The sequence below is a fragment of the Sesamum indicum genome, linkage group LG10 (assembly GCF_000512975.1).
Source record: "Sesamum indicum cultivar Zhongzhi No. 13 linkage group LG10, S_indicum_v1.0, whole genome shotgun sequence".
Classification (NCBI taxonomy): Eukaryota; Viridiplantae; Streptophyta; class Magnoliopsida; order Lamiales; family Pedaliaceae; genus Sesamum; species Sesamum indicum.
Genome location: NC_026154.1, coordinates 1,149,708 through 1,176,369, shown reverse-complemented (window position 1 = coordinate 1,176,369; position 26,662 = coordinate 1,149,708). Strand labels below are relative to the sequence as shown.

General features: G+C 38.1%; 7 protein-coding genes across 10 annotated transcripts; 5 read left to right on the top strand and 2 right to left on the bottom strand.

Moving 5' to 3' along the window:
• On the top strand, positions 1,023-2,761 carry LOC105171475 (beta-D-glucosyl crocetin beta-1,6-glucosyltransferase-like). The gene has a single exon (XM_011092608.2). The coding sequence runs from the start codon at positions 1,175-1,177 to the stop codon at positions 2,573-2,575; it is 1,401 nt and encodes a 466-aa protein (XP_011090910.1). The 5' UTR covers positions 1,023-1,174; the 3' UTR covers positions 2,576-2,761.
• LOC105171474 (beta-D-glucosyl crocetin beta-1,6-glucosyltransferase-like) lies at positions 3,044-4,935 on the top strand. The gene is made up of 2 exons (XM_011092607.2): positions 3,044-4,647; positions 4,731-4,935. The coding sequence occupies exon 1, from the start codon at positions 3,201-3,203 to the stop codon at positions 4,560-4,562; it is 1,362 nt and encodes a 453-aa protein (XP_011090909.1). The 5' UTR covers positions 3,044-3,200; the 3' UTR covers positions 4,563-4,647; positions 4,731-4,935.
• On the top strand, positions 6,239-7,985 carry LOC105171473 (beta-D-glucosyl crocetin beta-1,6-glucosyltransferase-like). Its single transcript, XM_011092606.2, has one exon. It carries the CDS (start codon positions 6,375-6,377, stop codon positions 7,746-7,748), a length of 1,374 nt encoding a protein of 457 aa, XP_011090908.1. The 5' UTR covers positions 6,239-6,374; the 3' UTR covers positions 7,749-7,985.
• LOC105171594 (beta-D-glucosyl crocetin beta-1,6-glucosyltransferase) lies at positions 9,200-10,291 on the top strand. The gene has a single exon (XM_011092756.2). It carries the CDS (start codon positions 9,200-9,202, stop codon positions 10,289-10,291), a length of 1,092 nt encoding a protein of 363 aa, XP_011091058.2.
• LOC105171472 (SAC3 family protein B) lies at positions 10,653-23,707 on the bottom strand. 3 transcript variants are annotated; one of them, XM_011092604.2, is made up of 17 exons: positions 23,228-23,707; positions 21,396-21,626; positions 20,875-20,991; positions 19,981-20,223; positions 18,911-19,027; positions 17,894-18,136; positions 16,934-17,110; positions 16,595-16,851; positions 16,144-16,244; positions 15,837-16,052; positions 15,105-15,332; positions 14,936-15,027; positions 14,756-14,849; positions 14,320-14,412; positions 13,452-14,230; positions 13,251-13,365; positions 10,653-12,642 (listed from the first exon to the last, which is right to left on the bottom strand). In XM_011092604.2, exons 1-17 carry the CDS (start codon positions 23,341-23,343, stop codon positions 10,849-10,851), a joined length of 5,013 nt encoding a protein of 1,670 aa, XP_011090906.1. In that variant the 5' UTR covers positions 23,344-23,707; the 3' UTR covers positions 10,653-10,848. The 3 variants fall into 3 exon arrangements, with proteins under 3 accessions (XP_011090906.1, XP_011090907.1, XP_020552701.1); XM_011092605.2 differs by having other exon boundaries at positions 21,396-21,623; XM_020697042.1 differs by lacking the exon at positions 18,911-19,027.
• Positions 23,939-25,407, top strand: LOC105171471 (peptide methionine sulfoxide reductase B5). The gene is made up of 3 exons (XM_011092602.2): positions 23,939-24,419; positions 24,823-24,979; positions 25,077-25,407. Exons 1-3 carry the CDS (start codon positions 24,322-24,324, stop codon positions 25,281-25,283), a joined length of 462 nt encoding a protein of 153 aa, XP_011090904.1. The 5' UTR covers positions 23,939-24,321; the 3' UTR covers positions 25,284-25,407.
• LOC105171470 lies at positions 25,502-26,270 on the bottom strand. 2 transcript variants are annotated; one of them, XM_020697096.1, is made up of 3 exons: positions 26,085-26,270; positions 25,964-26,009; positions 25,502-25,858 (listed from the first exon to the last, which is right to left on the bottom strand). In XM_020697096.1, the coding sequence occupies exons 1-3, from the start codon at positions 26,232-26,234 to the stop codon at positions 25,776-25,778; spliced, it is 279 nt and encodes a 92-aa protein (XP_020552755.1). In that variant the 5' UTR covers positions 26,235-26,270; the 3' UTR covers positions 25,502-25,775. The 2 variants fall into 2 exon arrangements, with proteins under 2 accessions (XP_020552755.1, XP_011090903.1); XM_011092601.2 differs by having other exon boundaries at positions 25,502-25,827.

Here is a 26,662-nt window from a genome sequence, read left to right as displayed (position 1 = left end):
GACTTGAATATTGAGACAGCCTCAATAGATCTAAGAGCTCCGATTACCATCATTGCCTGAACTTCCACCACAACCAAGAATTTACCATCCAATCTTTTGCCAATCCTTTAGCAGGCCTTCCAGATGTCAAGTTCTAGCTTTTCTGAAATCTTGAATGCTTTAAAGCCTGACCTACTGATATATGATTTCTTCCAGCCGTGGGCGGCACAGCTAGCTTTATTCAATGTATACCATCTGTTATATTTGAAACTAAACCTGCAGCCCCTATTTTCATTTTTCTATCATTGGTACACATATGGGACTACTACTTTCCCTTATCAAGAAATATATCTTCTGGATCATGAAAAATTTGATCTATGCTCCCTTTGAACCAAAAGTAAAAGATGCCGGCAAAGACTTTGCATTTGGGAACTTGAAATTGTCTTCTGATATTGTTTTAGTTAAGAGCTTAAGAGGGGTTGAAGGGAAGTATATCGACTATCTTTCTGCATTATGCCAGAAGAAAGTCAATCGTTCAAGAACCTAATGACGAAGATGAGGTGTATCCGGAGATCTTGCAGTGGCTAAGTAAAAAGGAATGATTTTCAACCCTTTTCATTTGCTTTGGCAGCGAGCACTTCTTGTCCAAGGCGCAGATTCTAGAGATAGCAAAGGGGTCGGAAGCACGTGAAAGTAACTTTATATGGGCTACCTGGCTTGTTTATTCTGTTAAAGCATAAATGGGACACTGCTCATCATATCTGGCTTTTATGATTTTGGTCTATAATATATGGAGAAGTTTCAAGAATTTTGTTTCTGCATTTCGTTTGTATCTTTGTTTATAATAATGGGAATGATGAACTAGAAGGTCCCTCATTACTATCATGTTTATTGCATTGTTCTGGAAAACTGTGACTGCAAGTCTGAAATAAATTGCTTTTGTCTCTGGTGCTGAGGAATTTTGTGTTGGTAACAACTGTTGACTTTGAGTCGGTGGTTCTAGCATAGAATTTATCAATCCACAGGTGGCTAGCGGTATTATTTGTTTTTTTCCTAAGTTATGAGGCCTTAGTTATCGATATCTGCAGGCATAAGGAAGGGGAATGCAAGAACTGATCCCTCAAAAGCCTTCAAATTCTCACCATTTTTCCAGTTTCTGCACTTCAGACATCCAACAGAGCTTCGTTTCACATTCATGGAGAAAAAAGAAGCTAAATTCAGAATCCTTATGTTTCCATGGTTAGCTCATGGACACATATTTCCCTTTCTTGAACTCGCCAAAAGACTCTCAAGAAGAAACTTCTCCATATATCTCTGCTCTACTGCTATCAATCTTGATTCCATCAGAACTAACACCGGAAAAGATGTATCAGATGATCCCTTAATACAACTAGTCGAACTCCATATTCCACCATCATCAGAACTCCCTCCTGAGTTGCACACAACCAAGAATTTGCCTTCCAATCTTCTGACAACCCTTATACAGGCCCTTCAAATGTCAAGTTCCAGCTTCTCAAATATAATGAATTCTGTCAACCCTGATCTGCTTATATATGATTTCTTCCAGCCGTGGGCTCCAAAGCTTGCTTCATCCAAAGGTATACCTTCCGTTTTTTTTTCATCTGCCGGTGCAACATTATTTGCCTTTTACCATCATATATATACGGAGGGGGCTAGTTCCACTTTCCCTTATCAGGCAATATACCTCCTGGATCATGAGAACAACAATTTTCGTGGTCGTGTGTTGCCAAATTTAAAAGATGCTGACGAAGATTTTGCATTTGGGAATTTCAAACTCTCTACTGATGTAATATTGATGAAAAGCTCTAGAGCTGTTGAAGGGAAGTATATCGATTATCTATCAAGTAGGTGCAAGAAACAGATAGTGCCCACCGGTCCACTTATTGCTGATGCTAGTGGCGATGATGATGAGAAGTTCTCAGAGATCATGAGGTGGCTGAGTGAGAAACAAGAGTATTCAACTATATATATTTCCTTTGGAAGTGAGTGTTTCTTGTCCAAGGATCAGATAGAAGTAATAGCAAAAGGGTTAGCACTTTGTAATGTCAACTTTTTATGGGTTGTAAGGTTTCCCATTGGGGAGAAGAGTAGCATCAAAGAAGCAATGCCCGCAGGCTTTCTTGAAACTGTCAAAGACAGAGGGATCATAGTTCCTGGATGGGCACCACAGACAAAGATTTTAGCCCATCCTAGTACTGGTGGTTTTGTAAGCCATTGCGGGTGGGGCTCTATCATGGAGAGCATGTACTTTGGTGTTCCAGTTATAGCCATGCCGATGCAAGCGGATCAGCCAATAAATGCCAGACTTGTGGTAGAGACTGGTGCTGGAGTAGAGGTCGAAAGAGATGGGAATGGACACTATTTGGCAGAAGGATTGGCGAAAGCAATAAATAAAGTGACTGTGGAGAAACCATTTTGTGAAGAACTGAGGGATAGAGGGAAAAGATTGAGCGACTCAATCAAAGAGAGCGACGAACAAGAGGTGGATGAAGTAGCAGAGCAGCTTTTGAAGATTTGTATGAAAAATAAGAAACAAAGTGAGATAACAAATTCCAGATTAGGCAGTGAAAAGTGAGTTGATTTTAAGGATGTATGGTGTTAAATTTGATAGGTTCACATGACGGAGTCTCTTGATCTCATTAACTTATTGTATGTATGGTTCTTGCAAGAATAGTAACTGTATTAATTTTCTCCATTCACCTGATCGCAGCTACAACTTTCCCTTGTATGGTAGTACTGAATGACAGTCTTTCAGTTTGAATTCTTTCTGGAAATAAAAGGTGGTTGTCATCCACATCTTGCACTAAGAGAAACATATAAAAAGTTAAACATATGTTCATAATAGGTAAAAGAAGCTTCCTGAATGATGATATATCTCCAACAGCCAAGATTGATTTATCCAATGTAGGCCATTGTTTATCATATATCTAACAATTATTCAAGATTTGAATGGTCAAGTGGAGTGGGCTACTTTGCTTTGATGATTTTGACCCCTGTACGAATACTATTCTAAACGATGATTTTTCCACTTGATATTCTTAAAAATTTAAAGAGACAAAGTAGAGTCTTGATTAATGGTTTACTTGGGGAACAAATAGAACCACGAAGTTGATGAAAAGCAATCAAAAGAACTCTTTTGATAGTTCAGCACAATTATAATGGTCTAGCTGAAAACAGGAACTAGAGGAGAGGTTTCACTCATGGAGAATGAACAACCTAAATTCAGCATTCTAATGTTTCCATGGTTAGCACACTCACATGTATTCCCCTTTCTTGGACTAGCCAAAACACTCTCTAAGAGAAGTTTCCACATATACTTCTGTTCTTCTGCTATCAATCTTGATTCAATCAGAAACAACATGGCAACATACTTACCTATTGCTACAGCCTCAATAGATCTGATCGAGCTCCGATTACCATCATTGCCTGAACTTCCTTCACAGTTCCACACAACCAAGAATTTACCACCCAATCTTTTGCCAATCCTTTTGCAGGCCTTCCAGATGTCAAGTTCTAGCTTTTCTGAAGTCTTGAATGCTTTAAGGCCTGATCTACTGATATATGATTTCTTCCAACCATGGGCGGCAAAGCTAGCTTTATCTCAAGGTATACCATCTGTTTACTTTGCAACTACAGGAGCAGCCCCTTTTTCATTTTTCTATCATTTATACACATATGGGACCACCACTACTTTCCCTTATCAAGAAATATATCTTCTGGAACATGAAAAAGTTGATCTACGTGCTCCCGTTGAACCAAAAGTAAAAGATGCCGATGAAGATTTTGCATTTGGAAACTTCAAATTGTCTTCTAATATTGTTTTAGTTAAGAGCTTAAGAGGGGTTGAAGGGAAGTATATTGATTATCTTTCTGCACTATGCCAGAAGAAAGTAGTGCCCACAGGTCCAATAGTTCAAGAACCTAATGACGAAGATGAGGGGTGTTGGGAGATCTTGCAGTGGCTAAGTAGAAAGGAAAGATTTTCAACTGTTTTCATTTGCTTTGGCAGTGAGCACTTCTTGTCCAAGGAGCAGATTCTAGAGATAGCAAAGGGGTTGGAACTATGTGAAAGTAACTTCATATGGGCCACCCGATTTCCTGTTGAGGAAGAGACCCTGTGCATTGAAGATGCATTTCCATCAGGATTTCTTGACAGGGTAAAAGAAAGAGGCCTTGTTTTACGAAAATGGGCACCACAAGCTAAAATTTTATCATGTCCAAGTATTGGTGGTTTTGTGAGTCATTGTGGGTGGAGTTCTATCATGGAAAGCATGTACTTTGGCATCCCGGTAATTGCCATGCCTATCAAATTTGATCAACCGATAAATGCCAGACTTGTGGTGGAGGCTAGTGCTGGAGTGGAGGTTGGAAGGGATGAAAATGGACTCTTTTCTGCAAAAGCGGTAGCTGAAGCAATAAACAAGGTCATTATGGAGACGAATGAAGGTGGTCTAAGGAATGGAGCTAGAAAGTTGAGTCAAAAAATGAAAAATGAAGAGGAACAAGCCGAAAATGAAGCAGCACAAGAGTTATTGTGGCTTTGCAAGAAGAGTAAGCAGTAAACTGCCGATCATTTCAACCTCAGGCAGTAAAGTTTGAGAGGTTTATCAAGACCCTCTGATGATCAAGATGTCTGTCATCACTCGTGTAATGGAACATCGTTCTTCGGTAAGCTTTCTAGTTCTACACAAATGCTGGTGTGCCTAACTCATTTGCCGATACAATTGCAGGCAGCTCTGTATGGCCTTTGCAGTCCAGAAGAATGCGGGGTAATGGAGAAGAGAAGGGACTCAAGTTACTCTCATCAGATAAAATGAAATTGAAGGTGAAAATAGATGTATTTACACCTTTAATTTTCAGTATTTTATTGTTGGGAAATAAGAATACTATAACACTCGAGTTTTCGGAAAATAAAAGATGATTGATTTTCATTTATTTATAGCGATGAGTTACAAGAAGATAACTATAACAAATTCAAGAAAATCTCAACAAAACAAACTGCAAAGAAACCAAACAGATGAAAGAAGAAGATGAAGGCATGGAAGAAGCTTTCTGTAAATTTTCATATATTCAAGAAAGTGTGTATCTTGGACAATATATACAGTTAATAAGCCGCAAATAACCACCCAAATCAACTAAGCACTGCAGCTGTTACGCAGAACAGCTTTGGAAAGTAAGCTGTCAACTGTCGAAGAAACGTGGCCAAAGAAAGGAGTTTATGACAAGCACACGTGTTCAAACAAAACAGAGAAAAAACGTGTAAGCTATTAATAAAAGTGTTAAAAGCAACTTTGGGCCTGTTCCTCAGCACTTCTTTCTTCAAGTCTTGTTCTTCTTCAATTGAAACGTGTCTGCTGCAAGAATTCAGCTGAAACAGAGCAGAAGAACTTCAGTAGAACTCCAGTATCTTTTCACAAACTAAATAAAAAACTAACTGATCAATTCAAATAAAATCCTCAAAAATGTAACGAGATTTTGATCAACAAACTAATCTTCTACCAACAAACTTGTAGCAAATATAGCGTAATGTTTATCATTTACTTTGATAGAAAATGGTGGTGTGAGGAATAAATCAGAATGTCACTTTTGTTCTGTAGGTGCCTTGCAATATCTTAAGGAAAGTATATTATGAAAACATGATCAAGAATTTAGGTAAGCTCCGGATTTGTATCAACTCCTTAAGTCTAACTTTTCTCTTAGTCACCCTGGAGTTGAACTGATCAGTTAGTCGACACTCTTAATTCTGCTTTTCCCATTGATATCAACTTATGAAGTGGAAATAATTATTCAATAGAGTGATTTACTAGGACGGGCACTGGGTCAATACCTGTTCAAGATTGAATTCTTAAAGAAATACATGAAACTCTGTCAACTTTTCACCATGAAACAAGCATCAGCCCGATTCTGGTGGTGCCTGGCCACAGAATGGTTGTAAATCTTTATTAAGTTGTTTTACCAAACAGAGACGTGCACGTTTCATATTCGTGATGCCTTGAATAGGGGATGGCAATTCAGAACTGATGAATTCAACTCTAATCTAACACGACTCTCATATGGAGGAATTATATGCTTTGACGATTGTGAGTAATAGTTCCTGCGACGTAAAACCCATGATTAACCTGTTTTGAAAGTGTCAAAACAGATGGGGTCCATAATTATAAGTTCCTTATAATGACCCACAACTTTGACTCATTTTTATCCCATGTAATTGAGAAATGAAACAGAAAGCTGGGGTTGCTCGGTAAAATTTTCTTGCTTGTGCTGGAACGAAATGTCAAAAGATCATAATTTATAAATAGTTGCTTTCTCTGGCTCTCTGCCTGTATTACTTTTAAATTTCAAGCCTCCACTGGAGGAGCTTCAGTTTTTCCAGGATGGGAACAGAAAACACTAGTTTCAGTATCCTAATGTTCCCATGGTTGGCTCATGGTCATATATTTCCCTATCTTGAGCTAGCCAAAGCAATCTTGAAAAGAAAAAACTTGCGGATATACTTCTGTTCAACACCTATCAACTTTGGTTCAATCAAGAACTTCATTGACAAGAACTTGTTGAATAACTCTATAGAACTAGTACAACTCCATTTAGAGCCATTTCCTGAACTTCCTCCTCACTACCACACAACCAAGAATTTGCCACCAGATCTGAACTTCGCCCTGCTTAAAGCCTTTCAAACATCAAATTCCAGCTTCTCAGAAATCATCAGCACCCTGAGACCTGACTTGGTGATATATGATGTTTTTCAACCTTGGGCTGCCAAAGTTGCTTCCTCACAAGGTTTTCCTGCTGTTTATTTTTCTATCTATGGAGCATTCCTTTTTTCCTTTTTACATCATCAGTACACGTTTGGAAAAGCCGGGTTTCCATTCCCAGCAATCCATTTTGAAGACTATGAGCTGAAAAGTTTGGAAGAACTGTTTGAGTTTCTGTATGCCAATATCTTTGATGTGGATCAAGATTTCCTTTTTGGGAATTTCAAGCAATCTTGTGATATTATTCTATCAAAGACAAGTAGGGGGTTTGAGGGGGAGCACATAGATTATCTTTCTGCTTTGTGCAATAAGAAAATAGTGCCTGTTGGTCCACTTATCAGCGATGACAACCAAAACAACGAGGAGCATTCGGATATCATTCAATGGCTAAGTAAGAACAAGAACCCGCATTCCACTGTATTAATTTCCTTTGGCAGTGAGTACTTCTTGTCCAAGATTGAGATTGAAGAAATAGTAAAAGGGCTGGAGCTTTGTGATGTTAACTTTATATGGATCATCAGATTTCCTGTTGGAGTGACCATTACCTTAGAAGAGGCACTGCCGAAGGGGTTCACTGACAGGGCTGGAGAAAGAGGGATAGTCATTACTGGATGGGCACCTCAGGCTGATATTTTAGCACATCCAAATACAGGAGGTTTTATGAGTCATTGTGGTTGGAGTTCTATCATGGAAAGCATGTATTATGGTGTTCCTGTCATAGCAATGCCGATGAAGCTTGATCAGCCGATAAATGCTAGGATGTTATCAGCAGCCGGTGGTTGTGTGGAAGTTCCAGGAAATGAAAATGAGGTATTTAAGGGAGAGGAAATAGCCAAAGCAATTAAGAAGGTGTTCATGGAGGAGAGTGGAGATGGCCTGAGGCGTAGAGCACGAGAGCTGGGCGAGACGATGAAGACGGAAAAAGAACAAGTGTTGGATGAAGTAGCTGACCAACTGTGGCAGCTGTGTCTTAAGAATAAGGTGCAAGGATCATGAAGTTAAGAATTTAGTTCTGGTTTAGGTGTAATAAAGTCTAAGCTTGCAGGGCCTTCCTCAATCATTTGATGCATGTATTTGAGGTTCTTCCATTTTAGTAAGATGAGAAAGTTGGTTGCCTATCATGCCTAGCACAAAGGAAGACGGTAAGAGAAAGAAACGAAGATTTCTCACAAGAAAATGATTGGGCTTAATGCAATTTACCTCCCTACGCTTTTTAAAGTATAGCAATTTACCTCCATGTCTAAAAAAGTAAATTGCTTCATATTAAAAAATGCAAGACTGTAAACTTTTGAAAGACACAGTGAGGTAAGTTGCAATGTTTTTCTTTTTTTTTTGTGTAAGAGTATAATTTGATCATTTACAATATCACCGGAGTGTTGCTTGCATTTTTTTCCAAAAGAATGATGTAATAAACAACAGCATTTTCCTACATGTATTCTGAAACTTCGAGTTCTATTATGGTTTTATCTTTTAGGAAAATATCCCATATGTTTCAGTATCTCCTTAATTTATCCCTTGCTACATAAAATGAACATATCTTGTGAAATAATGCTTCAAAATCTGTTTTTCCTTTGAATTTGGCTCATATTGGGCAGTCAGCTTAAGCACGATACAATCTCCAGATATCTGCATTCGCATTTAATTTATTGGGTTCTGGCCACCAGCTTTCTATACCTGAGACATTGTTTGTTCTGTTTTGGTTGATTTTTCCCTTTTCTTCAAATTGGCCTCTCTTTCTCAGTTTTCAGATGCAACCACTTGTTAGGCCTACTATCGATTTGAACCTCTTTTTAGGCTAAAGAAATTTATTGTGAACAAAAGTTGATGTCCTCATTGACATTACTATAAATTGAAGAGGGAAGCTTTGATTTGAATGACATTTGTGAGTTTCACTTATTCATCTTTTACCAAGAAATGGTTTCTTTTTCACTTGTTCTGTTGTCATCAAGCCAGTGAAAAACAAAAATGCAGGACCAAAAGTCTTTCATGCGATACAATCTAGTGATGCAACCAATGAGCTCAACAAGAAAGAAAACAAAGTTGCCGGCTAATATTCCCAATCTGTCTTCCTTGACTTCATACCTTTCTATAAAACTACAATGAATCAGTAAGAGTTTCCATTATACTCCAACTGCCCATCTGAAAGTGTAAGAGGAAACGGCAAAAGGGTTCCATTTATGGAGGCAAAAGAAACAAATTTCAGCATTTTAATGTTTCCATGGATAGGCCATGGGCATGTATTCCCCTATCTTGAACTAGCCAAGAATCTGTCAAACAAGAACTTTGACATATTCTTCTGTTCCACAGCAGTCAATCTTAGTTCCATCAGTGATGCTCTAGAAAAGAGCTCGTCTACCATTTCAATCCAACTAGTGGAACTCCATTTACCTTTATTGTCTGAGCTCCCTCCACACTTTCACACAACGAAAAATGTGCCGCCGGCTCTTATGCCTAAACTCTTTGAGACCTTTCAGATGTCAACCTCCAGTTTCTCCGATATCATTAGCTCTATAAGGCCTGATATGCTGATATACGATGTTTTTCAACCGTGGGCGGCCAAGATTGCCTTATCACTAGGCATTCCGGCCGTCCATTTCGCCACTTCAGGAGCTGCACCGTATTCGTTTTACCTTCATTACTTCATATCTGCCAATTCAGTTTTTCCATTTGAGGCAATATATCTTCGAGACTATGAAAGAAAGGCTTTGGAAGCAATGGCTCCTTCTGATCGAAGAAACAAACAGAAAGATCAAGATTCTGGATTTGACCACTTCAGGCTATCTTGTGATATTGTTCTGATGAGAACCTGCAGGGCAATTGAAAGAAAATACATAGACCACTTATCTTTCTTGTGCAAAAGAAAACTGGTTCCTGTTGGTCCACTTGTTACACATGCTAACAGTGAAGAAGCAAAGCATGCAGAGATCATGCAATGGTTAAGTAAGAAAAATCAGTTTTCAACTGTTTTCATTTCCTTTGGAAGTGAAAACTACTTGTTTAAGGATCAGATGGTAGAGATAGCAAAAGGGTTGGAAGCCTGTAATGTTAACTTTATATGGGTTGTCAGATCTCCTCTTGGAGAAAGAGTTAGCATAGAAGAGGTACTGCCAACAGGATTTCTTGATAGGGCAAAAGACACAGGGATGATTTTGCAGGGATGGGCTCCGCAGGCTAACATTTTAGCACATCCAAGTACAGGGGCTTTTCTGAGTCATTGTGGCATGAGTTCCATCATTGAAAGCATTTATTTTGGTGTTCCAGTTATAGCCATGCCTTTGAAACTTGACCAGCCCTTGAATGCTAGGCTAGTGGTCGAGGCTGGTGTCAGTGTTGAAGTCGAGAGAGATGAAAATGGAGGTTTTCGCGGAGCTGGTGTTGCAGACGCAATAAATAAGGTCATCATGGAGGAGACGGGGGAAGTTATGAGGCTTAAAGCTGCAGAACTAAGTAAGAAAATGAAAAATGAAGAAGAAGATGCAGTAAATGATACAGCAGATCAGCTACGTAAGCTTTGTATGGAGCATAAGTTGCAGAAGTGATATGATGCTCCTTTCTGAAGCTATGGAGATCATAACGTTGGTTTCCTCCCCTGAGCTCATCCAGGACATGTTTTTGACAAATGAACAAAACAAATAGAACTCTAATAATAAATTCCTTGTATTGTCCAACAGCTTTGAGCAAATTAGTGGCATTACTTGATTGAGAAATGAAAAGGAGAGCTGGGTTAGGGGGATTGGGATTTTCTTGCTCGTGCTGGAAATAGAAAACACTAGCTTCATGCATAAACCCAAAGAATGTGAATCAATTGCAGAACTGGAAATTAAACACATAATACAACGACTAAATGAATACTAGCACTTAATAAGCAAATAATAATACATGGAAACACACAGAGAGAACGGATCCCAAAAAGAACCTGTTTACAATGTAGAAATAGAGTGCGAAATGGGATGAAACTGTAAGGGAGCAAACATCTAAAGCTGTTGGTGTCTGGAAATGCACAAACTCTTCCCTGCATAAAGTACATGTATCTGGTTGTTTAATTGTTGGTATTATTTCAGATATGCTACAAAATTTGACATGAAGAAACACTATATCAAAAGTAGATTGATAACTTCTTGTCAATCTGGTTCTGCATAATATTACACTTCTCCAACAATTTGCTTAATGTGTCAGCTTGTTTAGTAGCAGTAGCTTTAGCGGCGTGCATCAGCTGACCTACGTCATCATTTTCTTCAGCTGGCCAATGGTCATTACTAGGCAATATGCTATCTTGGAAACTCTGCTCTTGATTCGCCATCAAGATGACATTGCCATTAGATGTTGCAACGTCAGCATCATCAGGAGCCATAGGTGAGTATGGTTGAAATGCTTCATGTTCCGTATGATTTGGACTGAACTCCCCACGGTGATAGCCAACTTCAACCAATTCATCAAATGACGGATGGACAATGTAAGGAGGCAAAAATGTAGTAACCTCCACTTCCAAGTTATCCAGTACTTCAGAACTTGGGGCAGGTGAGTAATGCTGCTGCGCCAAGACATACGTGGAGGAGACCTCCCCAATAGTTAAATTCATTAATCGCCAACTGAATATCCTTCGAAAAATTGAAACCCAATTTGGCATGATGTAGTAAGTCATATTATGGAGTTGAAGCCGGGTACAGTTTTGAAGCATTATACTGGCCTCTTTCTGGGCTAAGGTTATTCCCATCATCTGACTAGCCTCTGTTAAATAGTTGATTAAGCAACTTTCAAGGCGTGATTTCTGGTTCTCAATATCATCACTGATATTCAGACCTCCAGATAACCAAGATAAGTCATCCTCCAAAGTAGGGAGTTTTGAATCACTCATTGCAGACATCAAAACTTCAGTTCTCGAAGCTGCGCTCCATCCTACGCTTGGCAAGTCCCAAGTTGTGGCTCGGTACTCATCACTTGACTCCTCGAGAAGGTCAATTTCAGGACAAGGCCAACCTGTGGGATTTGCATGGGCTGCAGCAGCCACTTCCTCCATGGATCGACCCAAAGCTTCATTAAAAGCTGAAATGCAGTTGTTAGGACCAAGTCTGTGAGTATTTATCTCATTGCGGACGTCCAGCATAGAATTTAAGTGGGACAGGACCAATTCACGTGTCTTTGTTTTGCTAACAACAACCTGTGGTGGTGATTCACTAGCCAGCCATTCTAATCCTTCTCTTAGATGTTCATCACTGAAAAAACCATCCAACTCTTCTGTATCCTTGTCTTTAAGAAAAGTAATGTAAAACGTAGACACCCTCGATTCGTCAATGTCATGGAGCCCTAAACCTTTAGCTATGGTAGAGGGAAGAGACTCATCCTTGCCAGACCCACTCAAGATAAGAAGAGGCAAGCAAGAACCAGAAGGTAGCAACATAACAAGGTCATGCAGCCATTTCCTCTGAAGCTCTAGGGGAATATGTTCTGATAAAAGAAACAGAACTGCACTTACTCCTATCATTGCCTTATCCAGATCCTCATTTGTTGAGCTCTTGATAACTGTTAAACAACAGGTCAGGTCAGCGCCAGATTGGCCAGGAATCCAACTTCTCCAAATTGCAAGGCCCCGAGATGATACAAGCAGATTCCTATCGCCATCATTGCTGGCAGGCATAAGCTTAGAATGCAACCATGAACCTGCAGCGGACATAGAAGCTTCAGTCTGCAACTCTCTACTGTCTCCATGGATAGCCTCCTCCTGCGACCATAACATCATCTTCCAGCAAAGGCATTTGGCATCTGAATTTTTTTCAGCAAGTTTAGCAGCAACCACATCTGAAGGATTCAGCACGGACCATGATCTTTCTTGAATTTCATTTCTCTCACTCATGACATGATCAATGTCGAACGTGCCATAACTGCCTGCTTGCTTTAGAGGAAGGAGCAGATAGAAAAACTTAGTAAAATAGGCCACAAATATTGAAAATGTGAATTTTGAGAAGTTGATGTGTTAATTCCTCTTGATAACAAAACACAAGCTGTAATTGCAACGAATGCAGGACTGATGTAACAGAAGAACACAGTACATTTGTTTTGTGTGTACTTCATAAACTCATGCAGGGTCCGAGGACATAAATAATAAAATTGTGTTGTACTTCAACAATTAAAACAGTTCAACTTGCAAAAACCTAATTGAGTCCCTCCAAATGAACTATATATTGTAAGTTGAACATGTAACTGATAAATAGAGCGGTCAGTTCAACCACTTTCCATGGAATAGAAGAAACATTAAGCTCGCAAAATTTGAGGAAATCTTTTACAACCACAATTTCAGTTAGCTCCTTCCAGAAGTCCAAAATCCTGATTAATCTGGAAGCTCATAACACAATACCATAAAAAAACAGCCCACTTATTGCCAAAACAAACCTGTGATACAAAGTGGTCGTATAAACAACTATTACAACAGAAGAGAGTGAAATACATCTAGTGAAGATCCAATATATAAAGAAAGCAACATAGACTTTATAGAGTACTCACAACTTCACACTGCCAAATCGGTGGGCCGAGTGACAGCGAACTGAATGCAGCATTTGATGCTAACTGTTTGTGCTCACGCAATTCCCTCTTCTTTGCTGCACGCCGCTTCCATATCCTGACCGATAAAATAAGTAAGGACAGCATCCAATAAAACAATCATAATAAACAGCCAAAATAATGACAGACTCTAGTCTCTACAACCTTAATATCAGCTTAAGTTTGGCTTCAGCAACTTCTCTTGCATAGTAACTTTCTGTTGCTTCATCAGATTTATCTTCTTCCAAGAAACCTGTAAGTTCTTCATTTTCTAAGTCTTCTGTGAACATAGAATGTGGTACGGGAGTATGAACAATGGAATCAAGAGGCAGAACAGGATATCTCTGTTCCTCAGCAGTTTCAAATGTGATTGGTGCTGTTGCTTCCGAGTCATGCTTGATTGATCTACCAAAAGAGTTCCTAAAACCAGGATCATATTTTGGTTTCTGTGGAGACTCGACCCGGATTTGTTGGCGATTATAGGCGCTATTGGTGAAATCCAATACCAAAGGACTAGCTGAAGCCACATTAATGTCATGTACATCCATTTTTTCATCCGGTGTCATTGGGTCAATAGATTTTTTCTGCATGTGCTTTTGCATGCTGCCTTTTGGGGACAATATGGTACCCAATTCATGCATTTCCTCATCATGGAACTGGAAAGTACCTACAGGCACAACGGGCTGCGAAGGAGTAGACACTGGCTCCGAACCCTTCCTTGTTTGGAATTCTTTTACTTCCTCAGCAGCAGAAAGTTCAGTAAGTGAAGGAAATGAAACATCGTTCACTATCATACTTGACCTTTTCCTATGAACAAGTTTAGAACGCTTGACAGGAAAGTCATTATCAACATTGATAAATGCATTGTCCTTCACCATGTAAGGTTCTTCAAAGTCCTTCACTGAGAACCCATAGTATTCCAGAAGGTTTCCTATGTCCTCTTCCTGTTTTAAACAAATGACAGGAGGAAAACTGATGAAGAAACTTAAAGACATTCTACGATGGCAAATAACAAAAATCTGAAAAAACTTACCTTCATCCCAAGCCACTTAGCAACATGGGTAACGGGAATTCCCTGGTTAATCTGCAGACCGCTGTGCAACGAAGCAAGGGCCTGTGTGCGTAACTGGTGAAAACAGCAAGAGTATGAAACATCAATTATAACATTCCTCTGCATAACTGCAAGCAATTTTCACTGACTAGGAGAACTGATTTCAGAACTAAACTAAAATGAAAGAAGGCTGGATCTAATAAATAATAGAAGAAAAGGAGTACATTGATAATGGAGAACTGTTTAAGTAGGCTAGATGTTATAAAACTACATAATTTAGCCTTGCCTCCAACAAACCTCCTAACTTTACAATACCAACATGAACTGCACTGACATTCTATAGTCCAACAGAAATGTATCAATCTTCAATGGTGGAGGACTTCTCAGAAACAATAAATATAGGCAGCTAAATCCATACCTTAGAGAAATGAGCGTGCATAAGACATGCTTGAAGATAGCTAGCTTTGTGGGCAAGCCTAAAGAAGGCAATAAAATTGCCTGTTCTGCAGGCTCTGCAATAAAGTAATTATACTCTATTAGAAAAAAATAATACTCAATTGCACAAAGTGATGACCCAAAAAAAAAGAGTTGAGTAAACCTGGCTACATCACGCGCGAATAACACTTCTGGAGTTTGTCTCATTTCTGGGGTCATCTTAGCCAAATCAAGCGACAGCTCTGCAGGTTCAACCTGGCATGATTTTCTTATTTCATAGACAACACCAAAATGGGAGTTGTAGAACCATTTTTCCATCTTAGATTACTTACTTTATATCCCGGATGCTTGTCCAGCTTGAGGAGTGCATAATAACCTCTAAATTCTCTTTCAGATGGCACAGTTATTCCTTTTTTTCTGTGATCATCATATAACTGAAATAGTTCGACGGAAGTTTTGTTCATCTGCTCAATATTAAGATGTGCATCAAATCCCTCGGAAAATCCCTCTCCTTTGGTGTATTCACATAACTCGTGCATGGCTATTATGTGTAGTCTAATCTGCCAGATCAATATTAACAACACAAGTTAGCTTCTTTAAATGTTATGAAAGTAGAAGTATACCATCAAAAACATAAGAAAGACCGAACTGAGTGAGAAGAATATGCAGGTGGGGATGGGGAGTTGTTCCCTGAGATGAAACCATATTAGGCAGATTCATAAGAAGCTATCATATAAAACAATTACAAATACCAGAAAGAATTGTTTTCCTAAAAAGATATCCTCAGGTCTTCAGTATAGGGAAAAAGTTACAATTCCTTATAGGACAAGTGGGTCTATGAAAATATCCGAGCTTATTCACAATACAGCCCCTCTAATGAAAATCAATGTGCTAATACAAGATGAAGCCTCTTGGACCACATCTAGACCAGAAAATACTACTTGTCATCGATATGTGCACATAGTATAACATATCCACTGACAGGATGTCCAACAGTCATCAAAACATAGGTTTGGGATACAATTATTATCACGGTATGCAACAATCAGAGAGACAAAACATACCATTTGCTCCAGCATGGTGATGGCTTCCAGATTGAAAATATGTTGCATCCTCAAATCCATACGGATGGCCCGCATTCTATCCCACAAGAAGTTATACAATCCAAGAAATCTATCATTATAAGGCTCATCCAGCAAATTAAGAAGATAGTCCATTGTCTTCTGCAATACTGGCATTGGACGTATAAGCTCTGCTTCCCTCTCTGCAGTCCTATTATACTGAAAATCACGTGATGACCCCTTCAGCATGTTGTGTTATTAATTTAAGTACTTCTTACTATCTGAATTTTATATTAGTGCCAATATCTACCTTTTTAACAGCAAGAAATTCGCTGGTTAGATTTCTATCCCCATCCAAGCGTTCATATTGATCGAGATCTCCTTTTCTTTCCCGTTCAGCTCTCTCAGACTCTGCCCATGACAAGTTAAAAGGTCAGACCAGTTGGAGATTCACTAAACCAAATAAAAATACATTCCACATGATAAGATTTTCAGTACACAGAGGGGAGGAAATTATAGATAAGTGCGTGCTTTCATGATTAAGTGGAGGACAATGGTTGAGACCACGGTCAAGAAGGAGAAATCATTCGCAACCAACTACTTATAATGACCCCATGTCACTTGTGTGTGTCTCGAGTTGCCACATTAATGACAAGCAAACGCATAAGGATCAGAAAACACATTGCTTCACTTGACATGGGAAAATGTAATATGCAAGAAGAGAGTAGCAGCACCCTGCAGCTCAGTCTTATGACAATTACCTGGACACATATCTGGACATAATCCAACTATACTACTGGATGATGCCCTGCCTTCATAATCTGAGAAACCGTTGGCACCAACAGCGTCCCCCATGGCATCCATTGTTGAATCCTCAGACAACTTTTCTTTCTCCAATGCAGACTGATGCTGTCTTTTGGCTGGAGACCTTTGGTTTTTCATAGTAGAATGGCTTTGCACAGGTTGGCTTAGTTCATCCTTAAAACGGGCCAAGCGCTTTGCTTTAGCTTGTATTTCTCTACGCAATAGATGCAGCTCCAACAGTGTCCATATGTAACATATTACTCCAAAGGGCAACACAATTGAAATAATAATTTTACCGCTCAATCTCTTGTGCAGAATCCAAATTCTCTTGAAAAACTTGATCAGATGAAGATGGTACAGGTATCTTAGTTCTTTTGACAGCTGGAAAGTGAACAGGCTTGTCCGTGACAACTTCATCACTGTTGGTCTGTCCAGATCTCGATGACTGTCTATGACTTTGAAAATCAGAAGTTCTGGAAGGAAAATTTTGACCTCATTTGAAGTGGAGATGCAAGATAACAAACAAAGTAATAATGCAAAAGTTGGTGCACATGAGATTTCATTGAATTCACGTTTTCTCCTACTAACAAACAATTGTTTTATCTTAAATTGGTTGGCACATGTATTAATTCCTGAAGCAACACAACTTTTCTCAATAACACTTCAATGATACTGTGCATTGCCCCTGTTCCAAAGGTAAATATGGCAGAAGACACAATTATGCAGCAAAAATCAGAATTTCTACATCAAAGTACCATTTCCAAATTCTGCTTGGTCCAAGAACATGCCCCACTGCAGATTCACATGATTTGACTTCTAGACATACAAAAGCCTAACTACAAACTCACCAAAAAGGTCTAGAGAACTGGAGGTAATCTGGGAATAATATAAAGACGGGATAAGTAGGGGCTGTATTGCTGTACTTGGGAGGGAAATAAAGGTGGGTAAGGAAACAAAGTAGTGATACAGGTAAAGACCTCAGCCCAGTTCCTGATGGTTGATTGATTACATAGCAATTCATTTAAACCAGAAACAGAAATGTCACCAAAACAGGCAAGTTACCGGATATGATTAGATAGCAAACTCAAATCATAATGCACATTGCTCACACCAATGCATAATAAAGGCAATCCAACCAGAATCAAGTTGTAATTTACATCAATGCGGTACTCCATTTTCACAGCATGTTGGCCACAAATAAGGAAAAGCCAAAAAAGAAAAAAAATAAAGATGTAATAAGTCAAGTTCTCGCATACCTTCTGAGACCATCTGAATCACTAACAGAATTCTGCTTGAAACCTTCACTGCTAGATGGAAGGGTTGGAGACCTTGTACGTTTTGGAAGAGGAGAATCTGCATTCTTGGTGTGAGGTGTTCTTCCAGATTGGTAAGCACCCCCTTTTGTCAAAACCGAGGGCATATCTTCTTCAACTGGACGGGTGGTATTATTGCTAGAGGATTTTGACTGATTAACCCACATGGTGGAGGAAGGCAAAAGCCTGCAAAATGAACACACAGCATAGACATACAAATTGGTATATTTCAGTCCAGATCATACATAAATTTGACAGAATAAAACCTTGAGATTAAGACCTCACTCTTAGTTTACACATCTCAGGATTTTCATTTCAGAGATTGCCATTTAATCAACTAAAATGTATGACATTAACCAAAACAAGAATTTCCTACTTAATTTTGATTCACAGCTCCAAATAAGACCAGAACTACTTCGTATTCGTCCTCTCAAAGACATTAACAACCCAATGCAACAAAGAATCAAAAACTGCAGAAACTAAAATAATGGCCGAAGATATGAAGATAAGAGTCTAGAAAGCAGTAACTTGTGGCAAATATGCTCAGAGAACAGCACATCAGCATTGTTATGCCCCAAATTGAGCCAGTAATAGAACTTTATGCGTCACAGAAAATATGTATGTATATATGTATCTTCATTTAAATTCACATGCACACATGTTTGTGCACATCAATAAAACGGGGATGGTTAAAGAACACGAAAAATGTCATCACCCACCCAACCAAATATTGAGCATAGTATTCTATACATTCTTACTTGCCAAACAAAGTGCATTGCTTTAAACGGTGAATTCTGATAGATACACTTCATCAATGTAAAAGCAGTAAAGATTCAAGTATTCATCTAAGTAATAAGATAAAGTTTTGCAAATAAACATTTTGTAGTACCATTGAAGAAGGGATATCAATAAATTGGAAGTTTGCCGAGGAATAAAAAACAACATCTACGAGATAATTACTTTTGGTTTCCTGCAAATGGATGGGAAGAATCCCTGCCAGAGAAGCTGCTTTCAAAAGCCAAAGGCGGTGAAGGCATTTCCTCAGGAGCATCAAGGTCCCTATAGTCAATTACAGATCTAGAACAAATGCCAAAATTAGACAGAAATATGATAAAATACAATAGGACTTCAAGTGATGTGATGATAGCATCATTACAACCATGTCAACAGTCCAAGGTTATTGGATACAAATATGGAGTTAATGTCTCTCACCACAATTGTGAAGAATCAAGAAATCTATTTTGCGCATACCACTTTGTGAAAACTAAACTTATAAAAGTGGGATACAACACCACACAAAAAAGTTGAGTAGTTGATTAACATAATGCTCCAGGTATCACTCTTTACACTTTCCAGATCCATCAAATATGCCATAATTTGAACTTATTTCCAACAAGTTAAAAAACTCAACGAGTCATAGACCTTAACAACAAACAAAAGCAACTGTTTGTCTATATGACACCAGCAATTATGCTTAGATCAATCTCAATCAAACACTTTTAACTCATACCAAGTCATAGTTCCTTCTATTTGCCTTTAGCCCCAACGAACCAAAATATATACAGAATCATTGCAAATTTACCTATCAAGAATCAATATCCCTTTAATAGTCCTTCAGCACCCAGAAAATATGTTGTTAACTCAGCGAAATTGCTCAAGCTTGCAAGACCATTTGGTAGTTGACATTTTTCTGGTTTTCCATTAACTCTCTTCATTATAGAATTTTCAGATGCACATATAAAGCAAAATGGCTGCAATACTGCATTCTCAAAGACTTGAAACACCAGCTAAGAATTTCTTTGATGGTAGAGGGTTATTTGATGCTTTGCTGTTACGGGGTAGCTGAGACATTGGTATGAGCTAATCAAAATTTAGCCAATTGAAGTTGAATGCAATCATTCTCAATAGACAAGACGAAACAGCATGTCAAACTGCAAAGCTCAAAATTGATTGCACTGCAGGAAAAACAAATGAACTTGAAGTTTCTTTTGACAACTATAGCTGTTAAAAGTCAAATACTTCACTTATACCTTTTGTGACCATCTGAATGGAAAACGGCATTTTCTGGGGAAAACCCACTGGTAGGGGAAAGTGTTGGAGACCTTGTTCGTTTAGGAAGTGGAACATCTGCATGCTTGGTCTGAAACATTGGTCCAGATTGATAAGTGCCTCCTGATTGCGAGACTGAAGAAATTCCTTCTTTGGCTGGTCGATTGGTATAATGGCTGGATGGATTCGATTGATTACTCCACACTTGGGAAGAGAAAGGGCGCCTGCATAACAAATCCACAATAGTAGACTTAGAGATGTAGCATACACAAATCTAACCACTCACGGCACGTGAAGGTAACAAAATCAAAGATGCTTAATATTTGATGTTATTCTGAATAATGGAAATCAGGTGACAGGAATGCATCATGATTCATAAGCATACAATGTTAACAAGCAAGAAGTTCCTTGAGATTTTTGAGGTAAACATCTCCAAACTATTTACATAAAATTCTCTGTTGACGATGAATAACCCATGTCAGGTGCTCAATACCAAGTCTAGGTCAAGGCCAGTTCCTTCACTTAATGAATAAAATTGTACACCTTGCAGAGACCTAACATTTAAGATACAGAACAACTCCAGAGACTAAAACACTTATTATCAGTATGACAATAGAATACAGAAAACGATGAGATGTGCCAAATAGACTACGGGACAGACAGCAGGATAATGTGCTTCCCAGCCAAATTAAGCAATAGAAACAAGATGCAGATATCTATACTTGTCACATACGAAGCAAGGGTGTGGAGAGGAAAAGATTTAGCTGCATACAGATCCATGCACATGCGTGAAAACCAAGAGGCGGACAAATAAAGGGGAGAATGGAAGTGGTTCAGAAAAGATGATGGCCAGGATCCACGTAGGCTAAACTTACTGGTGAATTTCTGTATTCTGAAATTGCTTGCCACCAACATACCCATTGCTCTGAAGAACCAGGGGAGGCGATCGCGCTCGGTAAGGAGCCACGTAGCTCTTGGGTAAATCTATAGGACTATCAAAAGCAAGAAATAGATATTAGGAAAGAAAAGGATTTCCAACTGGATATACTGATTAAAATACCATTGAATTTCAGCACTACAAAATTTAGTATTTAAAGCTACATCCCAATAATTTTGGCATCCTGAAGAAAGATTTCCAAATCCAAGTTGTCAAACAAGTTATTTGGCTGTACACAGTTACACTATTACAGTGGAGCAACAAATTCACACCTGGAAAAAAAAAATGAACTAATGAACTATTTTTTTTTTCCAAGAATGAAGTATGGTATATGATCAGAAAGGCCTATAACTAAGGCTACAAAGAATAAATGAAGACTTTGCGGTTTCTGTACAGTATCCATACAAATGAATAAAATTAGAATCAAGGGAAAAAGCCTGAAAGACAAAAACAACATACCTTTCTATAACACTCCTGGAGTTCTTGGGAATTTCATCTGGAGATTGAGAATAAAGTGAGTTGGTTATTCTAGAATGTTGAACTCCTGCAGGTTTTTCAGGCGCTCCAGTTCTTGAATTACTTGAAGCAACCAGTGGCAGAATCATAGGAGGCCTTTGATAAGTCTGGGTACCAGAATCTTTAAAGGATGACGATCTTATCTCACCCCATCTCAAAGGAGGTTCATTGCTTCTGGAGGAAAACTCAAACCATCAACAAGAAATGTAAACAAAGACTCTGTGGTTGGGATTCAATTCGTGTTACACGTTCTTATATCCCCTTTGGAACACCCGGAAATAAAGTTTCCTATTCTGATATTGTTATTAATTTTAAATCCATTATCTATAGTACAATACGTGACTATCAAGTATCAAGGACTTTAGAACTTTCAAGATTAATTTATAGAGGTACATTGGGTTCTCACAAACTTCACTCAAGACTCACTGGCAATTTAAGGACAGGTGGCATACTTGAGGAGTTCATCTGATATTGCTAACAGATTGTTCATTAGAGAAAATTTATGCCTGCTTAAGTGAAGAAACATGCAAGCAATGTTTGAACTGTTAATAAAGGGAAAAACTAGATTTGACATTGTCAATGAACACCAAAAACAGTAGAGCATTTGAAAGTTTCTATTATCCTCACTTGGAAAATCAAAGCATTCTAACAGAAACATAAACTAAATCACCAAGCAAACAATACAAAACACTTGATGGATGAGGTAAAGATAGTAGAACGCCAAGGACGTATGGTTAAAAATTAACAGTAAGATTTCACAGATAATCACTTATGTGTTCCTGGGAAAGGAACAGAAGAAGGCAAAGATGGTGAAAGCAGCCCCTCGAAAGCAACAAGATCACTATAGTCAATACCTAATCAAACTACCATTTAATAATAGAAATGTGAGAAGTCAGTCATATAGTACCTAAAGAAATTCTACACCTACATGACAGGATTATAACGACCAGTCCACTGTAAATGGTTCTTAATATACAAAAATGGATTTAATGCCTCTACCATTGTCACATGTCCAACTGGGATTAATCTATTGCAATTATCACTTGTTCAAGTAGTTTACAACACTACAGAATAAAATGACACATAAAAAGTAAGCTGAAGTAAATTGATGGACGGTATTTGATTTCCAATGTCCATGATGCCACAAGATTTAAGTGTGTATATCTCTTTGTGCCTTGACATGGCATAAGAACTAATTTAACAATGAGTCACTTCTAGAGACCGAACCAAGAGAAGTTACCCAAATCAACGAGTAGAAAGCACAACATAAACAGTGAAAAACTAATCTTAAAAAAGGGTCTACTCAGGGGATCACAAACAATAGAAGGCAGTTAAAAGATCAAGTCCTTAACTGCTCATTTCCTTGCTGCTACTTTGAATACCATACACACAGTAAAATAAAAGCCAACAGACAGTAGTGATATGTTGGATCCAGGATTTAGTGGGGGAATGTTTAAAGAAAAAAAAAAAAAAAAGGAGCTTCCGAGAACTCACATATCACATTTTTCTTTGGCATAATTGACAACCAAGCGAGCATGTGGAAGTTGTTTTGTATTGAAAAATAATACAATTGACACACTCATAAATAAAGATATCCCAGACTTCAAATTTGTACAAGGATTCTCCTTTCGTCTTTCTCTTGAAAACCAAATGAAGGAAATGTTAGTCAAGCTCCTTGCTTAACTAATTTCAAGTTCCAGACACAGTCAAATGCAATTCATAAGCTTAAACTTACATCCAAGCTAACCCACACGTAAATACGCATAAATACATACCTGGGTGATGGCCGGGGAGGAGAAGGAGAAGGAGCGCGAGGAAAATTGGCAAAAGGGTTCTGAGCTCCGGGCGGTGTACTTGGACCTGAGTTCTTGCCAAACCCACCAAATGCCATGTTTCCTAAATATATTTAATTCGAATATTTTCTTTAAAGATGCGTGTACATTTCCTATGCTTATATTAACGGGTAAAAATCCGAAAGATGTACTTTGTACGCAGAAATAATCGCAATATCTCTTCTTCAGGCCCCCTGTGGTTGAATAATTTTCATACTTAGGGTTCTACGGCAAAGGCTTTTGAGATTGAAGAAGACGATTGAAGCAGACTACCAGAGAGGACGACACCGTATGCTGTAACGGGTTTCTGTAGTTTAAGCAGTTAAATGCGCCTTCTGTAAAATCGCTGCAGCTCTAACGCGAGGTCCCTTGGGTTATGACAATCAGCTCTGTTTGTGTTAACGATCTTGTTCCATTTCTATGATGACCCAAAAGTATTAATAGTATGAGTCATTATTTGTCAAGATTTAGCTTTATTTTTTCTCCCTCTATTTTAGTCCACTTGGGCTATAATTACTATATATTATGGGATAAAGGTCTCAAATATTATTGTGACTGAATTGATGATAGTAATTCGTTTATTAGTTATCATTTTATTTATTCAGAAATGAAAAGGTATTTAAATTGTTCGACTATATCATAAAAATTAAGAATAAAAATTTTGATTCAACCATCAATCGCCGTTGTCCTTTTCTAACATTAGGTCAAATTAAGACCAAAAATAGATGAAATTTTCCTCCCTAATTTACGACCCCAATCAATACCTCTGCAAATCCTAATTAACCAAAGAATTCCCAAATCGATTTCTATACAATGGAAATAAGGATTTATTTCCCTTCTCTCCAATTTCAATCTTAATCCGCCATAAAGGACCCTCTGACCCATGAATCCGTCCATATTCATTTTCGCAAGACCCATTAGGATCCACTTCAAAGATTCCATTATGGGTTTTCCTACCCAAAATGAAATGCACTTTCCCACTATAAAATCTTCCACTCATCTCAACTCAAACTCCTAAGACTTTGCGAGAAAATCTAATGGCGTCAACACCTGTTTCAGTTCATAAATCGGAGGAGGAATGGAGGGCCATTCTCACTCCCGAGCAGTTTCATATCCTCCGCGAAAAGGGCACTGAGTTAGTACTATGATGAACCTTTTTGTGGTTTTTTCTGGTTTTACATCAGTTTTGTTTGTTAGTGATGAATATTTGAAGTATTTTTGTATGGGTAAAGATGTTGATTTTTTCTTTCTTTTATTTTTTTGTTTCCAGCTGTGTTTGTTTTGGTGAGAATTCGTGGATTGTAGATCTGACTGTTTATTGCATTTTATGGGGTTTGATGAGGCTATGGATTGAGTCCAAACATCTAATAAGGATTTTACTATTCCAATTTCTTGCTTCCTCGTGAGAATGCTAAGAACCTTGATTGCTTGAATCTTGCTGAAATGCAACAAGAACTTGATGCATGTCATTTTATGGTGTAATGATAGATAGTTCTTCTCAGAAAAATGAGAAATGTTAACTAATTTTATATGAACAGGCCTAAGGGGACCGGGCACTACGATAAGTTCTACGAAGAAGGGATCTACAACTGTGCTGGTTGCGGAACACCGCTCTACAAATCCACAACCAAATTCAACTCTGGTTGCGGTTGGCCTGCATTCTTTGAAGGTCTACCGGGGACCATCAACCGTTCTGTTAGTATCCTATCGTATCCATATCACTATCAATCCATTTCTCCAACTCTTTGAATGTGCATCCACTTAATAAAACTTTATGATTTGTGTGTTTTAGCCGGACCCTGATGGTAGGAGGACAGAAATTACTTGTGTCGCTTGTGGTGGGCACTTGGGGCATGTCTTCAAAGGTGAGGGTCATCTGGTGCCAACGGATGAGAGGCATTGTGTTAACAGCGTGTCGATTAAGTTTGTGCCCGCTCCTGCTTCTACTCCTGCTCCACAATGTGGTTCATGTTCTTGTAGTGCTAGGAAAGGCAATTAGAATATGATGGAGAGTTGCCTTTGGCACTTTTGATATTGCGTGCACTCTATATTGATGGATGTTAATTTGGATATTCCAAGTGAATAAGCTATGGTATATGCTGGTTTTGGCTACTGTGGTTTCATTTGTTTCTTATTTTGTTCATGAAAATGCCTTCTTGGCCTAATCTTCAACCAGGAAAATGATCAAAGATGTGTAGGAAAAAGACATATATTAAGATTGAATCAATTATATATATAACTTTACAAATCTGGCATAGCACTAAAGCCTGGTAGGAAACTTATAAAGACTGGATCTCATTGCATATTAGCATGCAAGAATGTTAAAGAAACAAAAGAGCTCAAGCTTCTCATATCATAGCAAAACAAAGAAAAATGATTTTCCCAATTAATTTTTCACTGGAATCTATGATCTTAAAAAAGCAAAAAATTGTCAAAAAATACATGGTAAAAAAAAGTCAATAATCACCAAAACTGCAATACAATTCTCAGTTCATCTGCTCATTTTTTCCTTCTGTCGTTGCATACCTTCAGGGCTTGAACTTCTGCTCCAGATCAGGAACAACGTAATTAGCACTAAATAAAAAATTACTGTGAGATACTTTCTTCGCTAAAAATCCGAACACAAAAATAACTTGAAATAATTATACGGCATATAAGAAAATCGCAAAAAAGAAATACCTTTTTGGCAAGATTTCCAGTTCCTGTTGGAATTGACCAGACAATTCTGCGGTATGAATCGAATGTTATGAATGGGTTTAGGGTTTAAGTCACCAATTGGTAGAAAAAACATAATTTATACCTGTAATGCTAAGTAGAGTGTAGAGCATTCTTGAAGCTGCTTCACGTTCTGATCGTCCTCATCCGCATCGCTCTGGTGCAGTTCCGTCGGCGGCGATGGTGGCGGCGATGGGTAGCTTCGACTTGAGTTGGGGTTAGGTTGTTGCCCCATGGGGGTGGAGTTCTTTGTTTCTGTCCTGTTTTCTTCTAAATACGAAATTAAATAATTTTAGTTTATTTATAGGAAGCTATTCATTCATATTTTTCATATGATATAATATATTTTTTTTATAATATGCTATTCATTAAATTATTTAATATTTTTAATTCAAACTTTGATTCAATACATCGAGAATATAAATAAATAAATATGTTCAATCAAAAAAAATTGATAAATAGTATTACAGCTCTTGTGTTTTAGTGAAATAACATGAAATCCTTCTGTATCAATTTTATAAGCAAAAATCCTTCTGTTTTATTCAAAATATAACAAAAAACATACTCCCCATGTTTCAAACGCGTTGTCATGCGAATATATTTCATTTTTGGCTATGTTTTTACTTATTATAAATTTACAGATGTCCATTTTCTTATCCTTTT